General features: G+C 46.6%; 2 protein-coding genes across 2 annotated transcripts; both read right to left on the bottom strand.

Annotated features, from left to right (window-relative positions):
- Positions 1 to 6668: 6668 nt before the first annotated feature.
- On the bottom strand, positions 6669 to 9640 carry LOC311371108 (solute carrier family 52, riboflavin transporter, member 3-A-like). Its single transcript, XM_084489338.1, has 4 exons — positions 9522 to 9640; positions 7802 to 8888; positions 7451 to 7574; positions 6669 to 7129 (listed from the first exon to the last, which is right to left on the bottom strand). The coding sequence occupies exons 2-4, from the start codon at positions 8812 to 8814 to the stop codon at positions 6917 to 6919; spliced, it is 1350 nt and encodes a 449-aa protein (XP_084345464.1). The 5' UTR covers positions 8815 to 8888; positions 9522 to 9640; the 3' UTR covers positions 6669 to 6916.
- A 1481-nt stretch (positions 9641 to 11121) lies between these two features.
- On the bottom strand, positions 11122 to 14226 carry LOC311371107 (ubiquitin-conjugating enzyme E2 variant 1-like; the record flags this gene model as incomplete). The annotated part of the gene is made up of 3 exons (XM_084489337.1): positions 11122 to 11700; positions 13607 to 13732; positions 14078 to 14226. Coding segments are annotated over 3 exons (422 nt in total), but the record flags the coding sequence as incomplete, so codon positions are not given.
- Between the last annotated feature and the right edge of the window lie 3049 nt (positions 14227 to 17275).

Genomic DNA, 17275 nt, shown 5'->3' on the forward strand with positions numbered 1-17275 from the left:
CGTGTGTTTGGCGTGCCGCCCCCACTGACTGATATCGAGTAGTAATATGAATGGTATTATTGACTGACTGCGCCGGCGATATTGAGCAAAGCGTCTCGGTTTCCCCCGCTCGGTTTCCCCTGTCCATACGATAACCACCGCGTGGCGGGGCAGAGCACTTCGACCTGGAGGAAGGGCGTCCGCGGCAGGGTTTAGAGTGTCACCCTAAAGGGCCCTGGGCGCTGACTCAGCTCCCCGTCCCAAGGTCTCCCGGTGCGGCTCCCGCCCGGACGGCTGAATAATTCATTCAAGGATGGAGACACACGAGGGGGGCTCGGCTAATTTCTCAATGGGCTTGTTGGCTGGCCTCGCCGAGGGCGCTCCAATGTGGACGCCATGCTAGCAGCATTCAAATACCGGCCCCCCTTCCAATCTCCTAAATCGCTTTGGAAATATGAAGGCAGCTGACATGGTTCAGGCGTCACACATCGCCACGGTGATGAGGTGCAGGGAAGAAACATGGCCAAAGCTACTGTTTAAAAAATTGCTCCATAGCCTCACCTGCCACGCACTGCCACTTTCAAGGACAATGTGTGTGAGAGAGTCTAAATCCGAGTCCTGTAGATTTATTGAGCCAGCTCTTCCCATTGGATACATCCAGCAGTGGCTGGGGTCACTGTGAGGGTGGGGGACTTTGCCAATTGTCGTCATCAACCAGAGTGTGCGTGTGTGTGAGTGCATGTGTGTGGGAGGTTACTGTGTGTTTCTGTGAGGCTTGTGTGTGTGTGTGTGTGTGTGTGTGTGTATGTGTGTGTGTGTGTGTGTGTGTGCACGTGCACATGTATGCATGCACGTTAGCTTCCGTGTGCATGTATGTTGGCCAGCACGTGTTGGCTTGCATGTGTGAGTGTGTGAGTGTGTGTGTTAGCATGAGTATGTGCATGCATGTGCATGTTTATGTGGGTACATGTGTCTGCGTGCATATGTGCATGTGTGTATACGTGCTTGCACGTGTTTGTGTGTGCGCGCGTGTGTGTGCGTGCGTGCGTGCATGCATGTGTATTTGCGTGTCTTTGTCCTTCCGCGGCTGGCTCAGAGCCACCGAGGCATGGAGAGGTCATCTTAGCATATGACATTCTCTCCAGCGCTGTATCCCGTAAGGGACTAAATCACGCTCAAGTGAGAGTGCAGGGGGAGAAAGAGCATAACCAGGGGCGAAGATAAATGTTGCAAATGATTGTTTTCCACCAAGAATAGTTCTACTTACCGGAGAGTAGTGCTAGCATGATCTACAGCATTTTCCACTGTAATAAAAGTGAATTACTAAGCCGTTGGGCGGTGAGCAGTAATGCTACGTCTGACAGCAGTGACCCCTCAGTGACGGCGCGGGGAGAAAATAAAAAAACAAACCCCTAATGTTACAAGGAGGGAAATGGTGAAACAAACACGGAGGATGCGTTTATTGCCATTTTACTAGATTACTTTCCACCACATTTTTGCATCTGTGCAGACGGGGGGGGGGGGGGGGGGGGGGCTGACCCCGGGCAGAAACCCGAGGCACCAGATATCCATCACCCCAAACGCTCCACTCCCCTCCGTGCCACATGACGCTTGACATCCACAAGGTCAACGGCATCACATACCGCCGGCCCGCCCTCACGCTGCCTCCAGACCAGGCAATCTCCACATTCGTCAGGCTCTTAGTTCCCGACGCCCTGCCCTCTGCCACGCGCCCCGGCCGCACTGTAAATCATGACCCGCGTAAAGAACCTATTGGCCGTGTCTCCTCTCTCCCGGTTCCCTTCTATTGCCACGTTGAGTGATCATAATGTAGATGAGGGCGGCACGTCTTTCAACCCGTACCCTGGGAGACGCAAGGTCGCGTCCCCTTAATGTCATGATTAGCTCCATTGTGGCTCAATGGGTTCCACGGTGATGCTCCTGTCGCTGCTCAATGAAACAGCGCGTGCTGTGTAATGCTGTATTAATATTGGCATTCGCCATTTCCCAGGATGTGGAGTTTAGTGTCACATTCACACACACTCAGCCACACTCAGATATCCCGAGAGATGATAAGAGGCTCGCTGATAGTGGCATAGTGCAGACCTGATAGGAAACAAACATTTGTTAGTGGGCCCGCGATGTCCTTTGATTTGATGTGATTATATTCATCTGTTCACAGGGTTACAGAGAACGAGGTGTTTTATTTGAAGATCTAAGTACTACTCTCCTGGCTCTCCACCACCACCTCTGTTTGTGCTAATTACACACCGTGCATGCGTGCCACAGTTGCCTGTAACCTTTTCTCTCATTTAAATATCAGTTTCACGCGGGGAGCGCGGGAGCGCCGCGCTGTTGAGAACAGCGCGTCTCGCCCACACGTACCTACCTCCCCTCCCACTCTCCCTCGCTCTCTTGCTGACATGTAAACAGGGACATGTGTCCGTAGCCATACATTCTCCCAGCAACAGATGGAAGGCCTGCAGGCGATGCCTGGGAGATGTGTGTGAGGGGAGGAATGGCCAAGTGATTTTCTGAGATCAGGTGTGGTGCAGCACAATGGCACCTCCTGCTCTTTTCAAGCACTGCCCGGTCCCTAGCCTCTGGTCATACGCCGACACAGAACAACAGCGGCATCTGTGGCAGGTAACGAGCGCCTGAAATCTGGATCCCAACCCGACACCGCCAACCATTTGTTGCAGTTTAAAATCACTGCTGCTCGTTCTTGTGTTGTTCCAGCCCAGCTCCGTGGGCAGTGAATCGATCCCGAGCCGCTCGGCGTGGGGAGACACGCCGCTGAACACTGGAGGGGGGCTGGCTACAGGCGCCGGATAAAGCACGCTAGTGGAGAGCAGCATAGCAATGGGGCCGCCGCCGCCGCCGCCGCCTCATACAGGGCCCATCCTGGGACCTGGACTTCTGGGGCTCGTTCGCTCAGGGCATAAGTGACCCGTTGAAATAGCATCCCGGGCACCTGGCTGTGATTCACCGCGGCCCCTCTTTCCCCACCGGGCCACTCCAGCGCGGCTCAGAGAGCCGGCTCGCCACCGCTGGCGTCAAACAGCAGATCCTCTGGTCTTTTTTACCCCCTGCTTTAGTAAACACGGTAATAGCAGTGCCGTGTTTGTGTGGATGCCGTGTTAACACTGTGACTGTCAAAGGCCATCATGCCCCTTCAAAGCATGATGGCTCTCTGAAGTGGGCTCTCTCGGTCGCAGCCATTTTCCACTTGACTGGCCTCACACACAAAGGGGGGCACTGGTAGCTCATAGCAGCTGTCCTAGGTCAGTGGGGGTGGGATACAGGAGACCAACGAGAGGGAGAGTAGACCAGCTAGCAGAATGGGGGGAGGCATATTGTGATCCACAATATGCATGTAGTAGGTATGATGATATTATGTGGTAAACTCGTTTTTAGTGTGGTGTGTGAATGTGTTCCAAAGAGTTTTTAAATTATTTTGATTGCTCACATTTACCTTACCCCATAAGTCAAAGAATGTTATTCAACTTAATATAATTAGAAATTTAATTGCATGGCAAAGAAAATCCTTTGTATTCGGGTGGTCATGGTGCTAAAAGGTGTGCTGGGACAATAACTCCAGCGTGTGTTTTACAATATGCAAGTTAATGTATGCAAATATTCTGGTTGTCTGGCCATGTTGGCGTAGTATCAACATCCCCAGCCGCCCGGGTCCGGTCTCAGCTGAGAGAAGGCAGTGCACATTTCCATGAATCATTTCTTGACACTATATCAAGGTTATTGTGCTGGCAGTCAGTGGTCTGTAAATTGCTTTTGCATTGACAATTTAAAGGAGAACCACTGGGATTTAACTAGTCAGTGACTGGTCATGATTGACTATGAGGCCGACATTTATCCCAAATAGTAAAAAAAAAAAAAAAAGTATACATATATATATGAGCAACAGAAAAAATGTTCAATGCAGCAACAATGCATTTTATTGCATATTATGAAAGCAGCAACGAATAAACCCAACCCAACAAAAACCAAACACATGACGTTTGACGCTCTGCACTGCTGATCTTGAGGTAATAATTAGCTCACTACAGCAGTGTTACAAGTTTGCACCCCCACCCCCCCCCCAAGCCCCCTCCCCTGCTGTGCCGCGCTGTAATTGGTCCACTCATGTTGCACAGTCGGGCCCGGGAACAAAGGGTTCCCAGAGGGGGACTCCATGCTGACCCGTGCTGAACTCCACCACAACAATGACAGCCAGAGAGCATTTACATATGCTGACAGACTCGTCTCTCCTCCGGGGGTGGAGCGATGGGCACTTCATTAAAGCAACATCAATACCTGCTGATAGAAAACGAGGAGCGAGGCCCTCGCGCCGCCGCCGCCGCCGAGGACGGCGCCGCGGAGTGACAGACGGCTGTCACCTTCAATTCAAAATAAATGGGACGGAATTCATTAAACGGGAGTATGTGTGGAAAATAACGCGAGCGAGGGAGGGACGGCGGCGGCGATGGGGGGGGGCTGCTGTCGGCCCGTCGCCTCCTTCCTGTATCTGAATGGCGCCCGTGCTTCAGCAACTGCTTGCCCACAAGCTGTTCACCTGAAAAATAAGCTGCCAGATTCCGCCGTCCCTGCCAGATATACTCAAGTGTGTTTCCGCACTCTCTCTCTGAAAGCCCTGTTGATACATTCTGAGGATAAATCTTTATCTCCTCTCCCGGGCGCATTCGGTTATTATGCTTTTTGCAGTGCGCCGCCGTCGCTCTCTAACACGCTCACTCAGTGAGCCTTGCCCGGCCGGCGACCGCCCCGCACAATGTCACCGAGCGCCGCCGCTGTGCACCCAGGACACAGGTGATCTATCTGTCGATTCAGCAGCTACCGCCCGGCTCCATGCATTTATTGCGTCATGGTTCTTTGGATTTTTTTTATTCTCATTCGCCATTAAAGCAAGGGTATAAAACCTCCCTCCTATACGTGACACATTGCAGGGGGACAGGGGAAGGGAAAGGGCCGGGAGGGGAGAGGGGGGGAGGGGGCGGCGGCTCTCTGGGTGGTGCCGTCCTGAGCAGATGGATCACTCTGTGGTGTAGTAAGTGCAGGCTTCACATGGCAGAGGAGACTGCAGGATCTCACAGGACCAGAGCGCCGCATCCAGGTGGCCACAGCTCCTCCTGGCCAGCTGGAGGAACCATGGGACCATCTGACACACAAAACCCCGCAGAAACGATACACTGTTCTTTGTCCCGTCGGTCGCCCTGACACAAAAGACCCCCACACACCCCATCAAGGAATTTTAGCTAATGATGCTAGGGGATAAAATATTGCTTCTTTTTTTTTTTTTTTTTGGCACCAATAGTTCAAGGTCACTTGACAACGCGAGGCTCTGAATTGAAATGCGTGGGGCGACAGCAGCGTCTTCTAGGGGCTTGTCGCATGCGCCTCGTTAAAAAGGCTCTGCACCTCCAGGAAGAGAGACGGATGAGACAATAAAGAGCAAGGCCCGTGATATTCTTCTTCGTATATTTCCTATTATCACATAAAGATCAATCAATCTGTTCTGATTGCATTAACCAGACGGCTGTCATCTGAAGTACAATTTATACTGCCCCGTAGTTTCGACAAATCAGAATAAAGAAGTCACATCTGTGCTGCTACACGACACATCATTGGTCCTCCAGGCGATACCCGGCTAATTGCGGGCCCATTTGATTTCCTTCCTCTTTTCTTTTTGGACTCGGCGTAGGGGTCAGGGAAACCCCCAAGTGACCAGCAGCAGAGGCAACAGCCAGTGCCCCCCTTTGAGTGTGGGTAATTAGAACCCTCCTCCCTGTGCCTCCCTACAGGGGCCGGCCTGGGGACCCCTTCTCCCCCCCCGCCGCCCCCCCCACGCCCCCACAACCCTGCTTCCTCCCCATGGTCCTGTCTGAGGGGTCAGGGGGGTAGGGAGCGCCAGCAGCTGCTGACGAGGAACCACTCTCTGGTTCCCATGGCTCACCAGCGTCCTTGCGCCCCTCCTCAGGGGATGTGCAGCAGCAGCATCGTTGAGAAGTATCCCAGGCCTTTGGGATTAGGTCTCTACTGTGTGGTCCGTCCGTCCGTCCCCCCCGCCCCCCGATCAGGGTCACCGTCACATCCTCTCTTTTCCCCTGAATTCTCGTAATATTTGTTTTATAACATGTTTATTGTTGCTCATCACTGTATTGGCATCATCGTTTCAGTGAATGTCACAAAGTCTGCATTTCAAAGACACTACAAATGTATGAAAGGGATGAAATTGCTTGGGGTTCTTCTATTCCAGAAGAAGGCTGAGACTCCCACGCTCAATGGTTCGGTCCGGCCGCTCTGTGTCACAAGTTGTTGATGTGGCCCTTTGCTGCAGGAGGTCCGGTTGCATACGGCTAGCAAGTGTCCCTTGAGCTTAGTTGTGCCCCTCTGATATTTAGTTATAAAACCTCCATTAAAAAAAAGCGTTTGAGATTTTCTAATCGATAATCAAATATCTAATCGAATAAGATGTCTCAAATAAGGTATCATTATAACATGGATGGATGGATGGAACAAACAATAAAGCACAGAGTTAGAGTTGGAGTTGGTTTAATGTCCTGATTAAAACCAGTCTTCTTTATGAGTAGAGGCACGTCTTTGAATCATAGGTATATGTGCGCCATCTAGTGGAAGTCCCCTGTACTCGCCAAAGAAGCATTCTGAGCGAATGTAATTTCCCATCACGTTGCAGGAAATATCGACGATTTCTTCAACGACCAGTAGTCGTAGCTTGGGTGTACCCATATATATATATCAAATATTTATCAAACAAATATTTATATCAGCCAGTACATTTCCTGGAAATGACAGCCTTCGTTGTATTCAAGTGTTGCAAACGGTGTCTTATTTGAGCATTGAGCAGACGTCCATGGTCGAGCATCGTTGCAGCTCACAGGTAAACATCGTGTTGTGACCGTCATAGTGGGCACTTGGTGTTGCAGTAGTCTCCTGACTTGAACAACTTGTAGGTGTTCACCAGTGGAAACATAGTGACGGAGCCAACCAGGGATCCCAGTTGAGATGCAGCTCCACACCATACGAGGGCGCTGTGACTCTTGTCTCTAAGGATGACGCCAACCATTACCTTCACGTAGCAAAATGTTCCAGTGAAGAAGACCCATGAGAGAACCTGGGGATTACAATGAAAACATTAATACAATATGCATATCAAATGTACAAGTCTGTCTTTTCTCTTTAGTAATGTTTTACCCATAAACCTTTCATATATTTGTCATTTATCATGACAAATTTCATGATAATCAGTTCAAATGTGTATTTTAATGAATACTATATAAAACAATATACTACTGTAATTAATTAATTATGATAATCAAAACCCACAAGAACATATCTTATCCTTGATGCATAATTAAATTATTGCCGCCATGTTGCTGATAAAGCCAGTGGGTGGCTCTTTATTAAGCAGCCTCGTCGCTCAGCGAAGCCTCACAATGACGGCCAGGCCCACTGGAGAGCTCTGCAGCAGAGGACAGGGGCTGAGCGCCGCCATGGCCATGTTGTAGCTCCCAAACGCTGAGCCCAGGACCCCCAGCACGCCCAGGAAGAGCAGCGACCTGGAAACCACACGGGTCAAACGCTAAATCATCACGTGGTCCTCAGGCCTCTGGACTGGAAACAGATACATTATATCATATAGATTTCCTTTAAAAACGTGTAATGTGATTGCCATTTTCCACATCACACTGTGGGGCCATGGGATTATTCATAGCAATGTCTATTGATCACTTTATTGATCGAGCCAGGTGTCTGGTGACGGACTGCTTCAAAACTGAATCTTTACCTATTTGGAAAAAACATGGCGACTGTGCAGGCGGCCGGGTTGGCCACTGACGACAGGGCGGCCGAGAGGTGGTAGGCCAGGTTGCCGTAGGGCATGCAGGAGTAGGTCTGCACGGAGGGCAGCAGGCCGTTGGCCGCCATGTTCACCCACACCACCAGGAAGTAGATGAAGCCCAGCTGGTAAACAGAGAAGTGCGCCCGGGCCGCCGCCGGCAGCTTCCCGTTCGTCTCCTCGGTCTCGTGCTGGAGCGGGGGCCCCCCCCCGTCGGGCTCGTCCAGGCCGGGGTTGTCCAGCCCGGCGGGGGCCGACGCGCCGCGCTCCGGGACCAGGGCGTCGGCGGCCAGGTCGAAGGAGACCCGGGGGAGTTTCTTCAGAGCAACGAACGCGGCCAGACTCACGCACATCATGGCCGCCAGGAAGGAGAAGAAAACCTCCGGGGAGAAGTTTGGCGGGAGGTACTGGGTCTGCAGCGCCCACGCCTCCCCTCCCCCCGTCAGGTTCTGAGTGGTGTTGACGCACGACGCCATGCCAACGCCCTGCGCCAGCGCCACCAGCCCCGGGACGAAGCCGCTCAGGCCCTCCCCGATGAAGTAGGTGGTGATGTACTTGGCGGGAAGCCCCGACATGAAGGGCAGGAAGGTGACGGAGGACGTGCAGTCCACCAGGGACAGGAAGAAGGTGAGGACGAAGAAGGCGGTGCTGCGCGGCGCGCCGCCCACCACGGTGGTGACGCGCCAGAAGACGGCGAGCAGGACGCAGGCCAGCACCCCGACGGCGAGGACGGCGTAGATGACGGCGGTCTCTCGGAGGTAGCCCGGCCGCAGCTGGTGCATGAGCGTGACCAGCAGGGGGCCCACGTTGGCCAGCTGGATGATGACGGTCAGGTAGGACGGCAGGTCCCACCTCTCTGGGAGCGTGTTCACGATGAGAGGCAGCTCCACCCACAGGCCGTTCACTGCCAGCCAGGAGCCCATGCCAAAGGCAGCGGCCAGGAGGTGGACCAGTAGAGCCATCGGGCCGGGGGGGTTGATCTGGTGTTTATGGCCTTAATTTAGGCAGTAGAAATCCTTCCGAGCCAGGTCAACTTCTGCTAATTGCCGTAACCAAAGAGGTCAAAGATAACGTTAGTGTTGCATCATACTGCTACATGAACAACTCAAGGAATCAACTTTAAGATTGGAGGAAAATGAATAAACATTGAAGACCATGGATATTCCTATTATTTCGACTAATAGTTGTGATTATTTGCTAATCAGAACCAGGATAATGAAATAGGCTCCCAAACATACCAGGTATATAGTATATAATAGTCGATGTTCATGTTTATGACTTCATACATAGTATGAAGGAAAAGACACCAGGAGCTATAGGCCTACATATGTTTAACCAATGCTTTTGCTTCACTTACTGATGGTGATGGAGTTAAAAGTAGGACATGTAAACCACGTATCATTCAGTTGACTGCTCTCACTTCCCCAACACCCACACACACAAGCGATCAGCCTCATGATAATGGTAACGCAGCATGTTTACCTCAATGGTCACGTGGTAAACGTAGCTTTTAGTATGACAAGAGTTCCAAATGATTATGCAATTTCACACAATTCACAAAATATTGTTCACTTAAAGTTCACTTAAAGCAAAAATATTTATTTCCCTCGTTAATGTCAGGACGTTTACATAAGCAGTTATGTATCTCTAAGTATCTGATTGTACTTACACGTCCGATGTATGGGAATGTCAAGATCAATTCGTGGTCATCTTACTAGAAGTGACCGTGTGGGACTTTCTCAGCCTGCTCCTCGTATTTGCGTGCATTCTGGGTAGGTCAAAGACCGGTCCAGCAGTCCGCTACTCCGGACCAGGTTCTGGGGTCATTTCACCTTTATGGGTGCGTTTGTCGAAGGTCGCTGACTGACTGATAAGATACCCGTGACGTCTTAGCTTTAGTCTATCAAATGTGCGTGTTTTTACATGTTATGGGGGGTTTACTTAACCTACACGGGAGACAATATCGCCCTCTGTCGGTTGCTTAACAGTGCTCTCCAAGTAAGAATTTACTTCAGAAGTTGGTCTGAACTGGCTAATCACAAGGCACTAACGTTTAAGGAAAGGGAGAATTATGTTTCTAGTGTAATCCATCATGTATTGAAGGCTGAAGAGCTCATTCAGTGGCTTATCTTCCTTGAACTATGTTACCTGCCCAGTAGACATCTCCTTGTTGAAAGAAGCACACCTTTTAAAATGTCAAAGTTGAACGTGAAAATTAACATTACCAAGATGTGATGTACTCTGAGCAGCTTTTATTACTAATTGAGTAATATGGATGTTGAAAACAAATAATTCAATTTTGTCATGGCAACTCATATCTATATTGTGGGGGAAACAAATCCATGTCGACTACACACAGGCCTAATCACAAATAATTGCACAAATAGGTCTTAACCCTCCAGGTATAAAACGTGCCGCTAACGCCAATCTAAATGCCCAGCCACATTTGAAATTCAATCGGAAATGCATTGGCTGGCAAAGGAGTGCTTACATGACTCAAGTTTCCCCAATGTTTTGGTAAGATCACTCAAGGTCAGAACAGAAGATATGTAAACACTGTACATAAGGCAAGTCATGGTAAATTCCAGACACCTACTTTCTGGAACATGAAGGGTGTACCTTAAATCCACAAAACCTATTTAGCAGTCTAACCACAACCAGACATCTAGCATCACACTTATGACCCACATGGAGGGAGGAGAAATCAAAACAAACACAAGTGGTTAAGAACATACTTCCACAAGTCAGATGTCTGTGCTGACTATACAAAGACCAAAAGAGGTAGCTGGTTCCAGTTTTCTTCTCAAGCGGTTAAGTGGGGTGTTTACTGGGATCATTTTGTTATCCTTTTTTTGTTTAACCAATGATAGATTAACACAATTTTATTTCAGTTCAAATCAAAAACATGGAAACTTTAGGATTGACTAATCATTACCAGTTTGTGGTAACTGCCCAACAAAATAAAAAAAAATGGATTACTTCTGTGACACTTGTTTACTTAAGTTGCCCACTTGATTCCCCGTTTCCTCTATAGGCACCTAGCTTTACGCACACATGCATGTACCATATATTTGGTCAACAGAATTCAACACGTATACATAGCAACAGCCAGAACAAGTACTGCGACACCGGCTGAATACACGCGTCTCCATAGGTGACCTTGATCAAATTTGTCTTTTCAGTAGATACTAGGAAGTGATCCCAAATTATATTGTTGATAGTATGCACAATTGTGTTGACTGGGTTACAAAAAGGCAACACACAAGATATACACACAATAATATTATTTATGTTATTGTACAATCGGAATTTATAACAAATAACAATTAAAAAAAAAAAAGATTAGTAAGATGTACAGTATTCAAATGATCACATCTGGGTGGACTGAGACTCCTGCCTGCCTAGTCGAACCTGCTCCGAGCAGAACTCCAGTGATGAGAGGGAGGGGACCAAGACATGATGATGGCTTTCATGAAGAATGACTTTGAGTTTGTATATCTATGCAGTTTGGCGCATATTCTAATGTGTATTTGTCATTATATATATATGTTATGTTTTGCTGCCATGTATGTGCGTGCACAGGTGCTGGCAGGGGGCTTGACGTGACACAGAGGTGGACGGGGGAAGAGAGATGAACGCAAACCATAAAGCTGGGAGAGGGGTGGGTGGTGAGTAACGGTGGAAGCGAGAGCAGCTCTGCCTCAGTTGGTGTAGATTTGGTTCTCAGGGGGCTGGGGGAGCTTTATGTTTTCCTTGCACAGCATCAGCCGTCTCAGGTCCTGCAGCACCGTCCGGATAGTGTAGGAGATCTGCCACTTGGCCAGCGCGGACACCGCCTGCTTGTCAACCTGAAGACATTATGGAACGAGAACAGTAAAATCTGATGTGTGATTGTTCCCCATCACATTATGGAACGAGAACAGTGAAATCTGATGTGTGATTGTTCCCCATCACATTATGGAACGAGAACAGTGAAATCTGATGTGTGATTGTTCCCCATCACATTATGGAACGAGAACAGTGAAATCTGATGTGTGATTGTTCCCCATCACATTATGGAACGAGAACAGTGAAATCTGATGTGTGATTGTTCCCCATCACATTATGGAACGAGAACAGTGAAATCTGATGTGTGATTGTTCCCCATCACATTATGGAACGAGAACAGTGAAATCTGATGTGTGATTGTTCCCCATCCTATTTTTTCCCATTACTTTCGGTTAGTGGGGGACTCCCAAAATGCTTTCAAGATGAAAACTGCTTTATGAAGCAGTTAATTGTGATTCAACTTCTGTTTTTTTTTTTGTTTTATACAGAATTAATGAAACAGACCACATCGTGTCCGTTATTAATTCAGAACAGAAATATATATTTAGCCGTGTCTGGATTTAACAGAACGATTCCTTATTGAGACGACAGCGAGGCCTGCTGGTTAACTCATTAGCAAACGCCATTTGTTGAAATTATTTATGGCCCATGAAAAAAATTGAACATTTGGGTTGCAAAAGATTGCTCTAAATTGTTGATGGCAGGACTTGATAGACAACCACAGATATGTGTCCCACATGGCCATTCCACAGCTGAATGCCGAAGGCCAAGACAAGTCTCAACACAAAATTCTAAACATTTCTTCTAAACAAGTGATTCATGGTCTAGCTGTACTTCAGAGCGTCATTCGAGTTGCCACCTCAAAAAGAAGAACGTAAATAGACTTCTTCTGAAGATCTGTGTCTAATAAGCTACCTTTAGATGTTAACCTTTTGACGTTTACCTTAAGAAACCGATGCTAAACCATGTCAACATTCTTTGTTGAATGTTCAAACTTGGCAGAATTGCAAACTTAATCAGTTTGAAAAGATACTTTGGCATAAATGGTCAGGTTATGTCACCTAGTCTTTTTCAAAATAAGGAAATTAGTTTGGTTGGACGGTGTAGTAACAGAACTAACATGAAAACCATCCAAGATCCTGGATGGTGCTCCTACCTTTAAAAACATGGTGATGTGGCATCTTTAGCATTTTATCGCCCCCCCTACTTAGGAGCAATTAGCTCCTCAATGAGCATTGCAAGCTAACCCAACTTTAAGTTGGCGACTAAAAATTAGACCACATAAACATGAAATACCATTTATAGTGTTGATCAATTTGGACAATTCCCATGTTTTCCATGACTATAAATCTACGTTTTAAAATCAATGTTTTCTAAAATGCTTGAGAACCCTGAGATAACACTTTGGTAGCTTGTGACAGCATTATTTATGACTTTATAGAAGTATTAATAAAATATAGTCGCTATGTATTAGATAAAGCCCTCTAAGTTACGAGGCAGGATACATCAGAATAATTCCTACTCAGTTCTGTCCTACTTGTTGTGCTACTGAGGTGACAGTGTCGCTCTAGTGAGAGTGTGGTGGGAGCGGTTTTGGGAGGGCCAGCATTTCTTATTTGAAGACCATATCAGTTATTGGACACGACTTGATTGAAATCCATCAGCTTGACTAAAGAAATGTCCAGGTTATTTTAAGCTAAGAACTAGTTGAAATGGTACACATTGAGACTTAAACATTAGAAATAATAAATTTGATTGACTATGAAAATAACCGTTAGTTGCAGCCTACAATACTACAGCATATGACCACATACTGTTGTACTTGTACTGTGCAACCTAATCCCTTCTACTAGTACGCTGCCAGCTCTGTCGTCGCTGGGTGGTCCGGGGCAGAGCAGGACAGAAGCCAGCAGAAGCACTACTCACCACACCGTTTGAGTTGTCCACGCCATTCAAGTTTATCTTTGTCACAAATCTGACAAAGGGCGGAGTCTCAGGGTATCGGGGACCACATTCGACCTTGAGACTGTACATCCTATTTTCATAGATTGTCTGTGGATAACACACACACACACACAATTTATTACAGTGAGGAAAGGTTTAAAATGGCGCCGTGAGAGACTATTGTGAAATATCCAGCACCAGTTCTCTCAGCTTGTGCTACATGTCAATCGAACAGACTTCATGACGTTGGCCTACAGTATACATGTGCTTAGGTGTCACTCAGTGTCACTCAGCAGTTTTTCTCACGCATGCAATACAAAAGATCAACTAAATGAGGCATTGCAATGCCAGCTTGTTGGAGTGTTCTAAATGGCTGAATGCTAGAGGATGTGAACACAGCCCTCCTTCGAAGCAGGCCCTGGAGGTGGTTGAGGGGAGAGTAATGGCGCTCACCCTTGGAGGTCCGATGATCATGCCTCTCCATTTGGTCAAGGTCATGTCCTCGTCGTCCTCCAGACCCCAGCTGACGGTGCCATCTCCGACTCCTTTCTGGCCTTCCTCCAGCTCTTCCAGCAGCCGGAAGTTACGGGGAACTCTAACGACTGTCGTAAAGGAGGACCCAAAGTATAATGTTTTTAAAACAATTTGTCTTGCCGCCGCCCGCAAGAACACATTCCAAAATACATAACCTACTATGCATGGCACTTTGAGTAATTGCCACTGGTATTTATTTATACAAGAGAAATAGCCATCTTTTCATTTACCCTCACTCGCGGTCGCGGATATACTGGAGAAATACGTTTTGTCTTTAGAAAGCATAGTTTGTTGTTGTGTTGTAATGTGTTGCCACACAAAGTAAAACAATACAGGCTGTGTTTTGCTTTCATCAGTGGCATATTGTGGGCAGGGATAAGCCATCCGACACAATGGGAACCACAGCATCACTGGGAGCCCTGGGCAGGGTTTGTGTCTGCTGTATCAAAGGACCAATACAGATCTGTATGTGTTTGTTTTAATTAAAGTCTCTCTATTTTGTACTCTTTGGTGAAGAAGTGATTTGAAAAAGGTATTTTAACAGGCACGTCTCAATCAGATCAAAACTATATTTTGAGGGCGTAGCCAAGAAAGCAGCATAAAATTAAATAAAAGATGTGTGGTCATCACATGCATAACCTCAATGATTTAAAAGACATGTTTGTGATGTCTGTGATGGTATCGCAAGCCCCAACAACCCTAAACTAAAATATTTTCAGAAGGCTCATAGATCACACTGTCCTGGGGCAAAATGATGAGTGGCAGCAAAGCCAATTTGCTTGTATGGATGGTATTGAGCATGTGCAGGGTCTTTGTTAACCTATTGGTTGAGCTGTTGATAAAACACATTTTTTTAGGAAAAAATACTAAGTAAGTTACTACTAACTAAGTTAGTAGTTCTGATGGACCAAAACAAGACAGATGGTGACCGTTTAAACAATGAAAGTCTTATCTTTAATAAGGGAAAGATAATGGAATCAGGAAGCCTAATTAAATGAAAACTTCCTGGTTTGAAAATCCAGGCAATTTAACGCCAATGTTTGTTGTGCACTAGTAAGTAGTTAAGAATGTGTGGTAGCCCATGAAAAATGGACATACAGTTTAACCTGCCACATACGTAGGTTATGAATGAGCAAGCACTAGTTCACAAACGGATCTAGCGCTGCTGCATCGGCGTCCACGGTCAGCTGGGGGGTCTGCAGCGTGGCAACTGGACAGCTGCCCCAGAACTACAGCTGCTGGTGTAAAGGAAGCCTCATGTCAATGGTATCTTTAGAATAAAGCTAAAATATTTAACTTATTTTTCTTATAAAAGGGTCTATCAATTAAACCTTTTAATTGTGACTATAGTTTGTATAGTTAGGAAAGATAACGTAAATCAAGTTGAAGTCATTCTTGTATTGATTTTTCTAATTTTATTTTGATTTAAACAAATATTAGATTTTTATTTCTATATACAGTGCACTACATTATTATGCCACTTCATAATTGTATTATCCATGACCTTGTTTTTGAGACAGCACCATACTGTACCCTAACACTCCAAAACACAGCACTACTTTAAGGGGGACAGTTACGTTCGGCTATATTCTTTCTTACATAAGAGAGCACTGATTCATAATCATGTTGTAGATCAAAGAATTGCGGCCTGGAACATGAACTCTGATTCCTCAAAAATAAATTTGCAGTCCAACTGGAAAAGTTGGACCATTGATGTCATGAAGAACGCAAATCCTGGACTAATGTTTTTCCCCAACATGCATAGGGGTTATACTACAGTGGCCTGTCCCTACTCTGCCACTGCCGCCCAGATCGGCTGGGACTTGCATCTCCATTTCAACAGGGCGACGCGCTCAAAGGCGTGTCTTCAACTGATGACTCGCTCGTCTTGAGTCAATGACGCAACACACACTTATTGTGGCCTTTTTAGTTCTGTATTATAGCCTACCTAAATTTGATTGATTTGTTTAAGTGAAGACATTTTATGTATTTAACCTTTCAGACAGTGGGGAACACACGATTATATCCGCGATGATGAATTAATTCATGACGTTCAATGTTCCCTTATTTTGCTTCCTGATCTCCATAGATCATTGACAGCATAATTATTTCTGACTAGTCTTGTTAACGCATAGAAAAATATGTATGAAACATTGTGAGTGCCACACGATGTCCCTGATATTAAGCAAAAGGTGTGTTGAATATAATTATCAACAATCCCTAGAATATAATTATCCCAATCCCTAAGTCTCCTTTTTAACAAGCCATTGTTTTTTTTACAAGGGAAGGTAAAAAAATCACATGAAGGAAAAAAGAAGAAAAAAAAAAATCACATGGTTCGGGCTATCTAACCTTCATAACCCTTTTTTATTAAGCTTATATCGTTCTAGGAACAAACAAATAACCAACCAAGCTGTCAAGACGTTTTGTCATTAACCTGTGCTTATGGTGATGCACCTCATTCACAGGAGACACCCAGCTAGTGTGTTATACTAACCCAGCTAGTGTGTTATACTAACTCAGCTAGTGTGTTATACTAACTCAGCTAGTGTGTTATACTAACCCAGCTAGTGTGTTATACTAACTCAGCTAGTGTGTTATAGTCTATATTACCACCATCTGAGAGGCGTAGCAAGCAGACTGCTGACGCCACTCCAGCCTGCTTGGAGGCGCGAAGGGCATCCTTTGGCCCGACTCCGGAGATGGTTAATCTCGGGCACAACTTGGCACAGCTCTGCACGTTTAAACCGCTAATAGAAACGCATATCAGCGCAGCATGGATTGGCATGGCCAAAAGTGCCAATGGAAAAAGGCCACTAGTGACTCAGGCCCGATCACAATAGAAAAGCTTAGTTTCATAGAACAAAAAAAGGGTGTGGCCAAAATTAGTCCACTAATGTATGCTGTACAGTAATTGTATGTGCCAACCAGAGTATGGATGCCTTTTTTATTATTTTGGATCTCAATCTTTGCATTTGTTTACAAAAAATATTTTTGAAGCACATATCATATAGGCCAATATACTATGCATTCCCTGTCTGCACCATATCAGGGGGTTAGTCTTCTTTACTTCTGTGTAATGGCTGGGAGTTCCTGCAAACATTCCCAGCAACCATT

This window comes from Micromesistius poutassou (assembly GCF_964030765.1).
Source record: "Micromesistius poutassou genome assembly, contig: SCAFFOLD_4132, whole genome shotgun sequence".
Taxonomy (NCBI): domain Eukaryota; kingdom Metazoa; phylum Chordata; class Actinopteri; order Gadiformes; family Gadidae; genus Micromesistius; species Micromesistius poutassou.

Excerpts from the sequence above, each read along its gene's own strand:
- LOC311371108 (XM_084489338.1), bottom strand. The coding sequence starts at position 8,814 with ATGGCTCTACTGGTCCACCTCCTGGCCGCTGCCTTTGGCATGGGCTCC. Across the intron at positions 7,575-7,801 it reads GCCATGTTTTTTCCAAATAG|GTCGCTGCTCTTCCTGGGCG; the intron begins GTAAAGATTCAG and ends TGTGGTTTCCAG. Across the intron at positions 7,130-7,450 it reads CAGTGGGCCTGGCCGTCATT|GTTCTCTCATGGGTCTTCTT; the intron begins GTGAGGCTTCGC and ends TGTAATCCCCAG.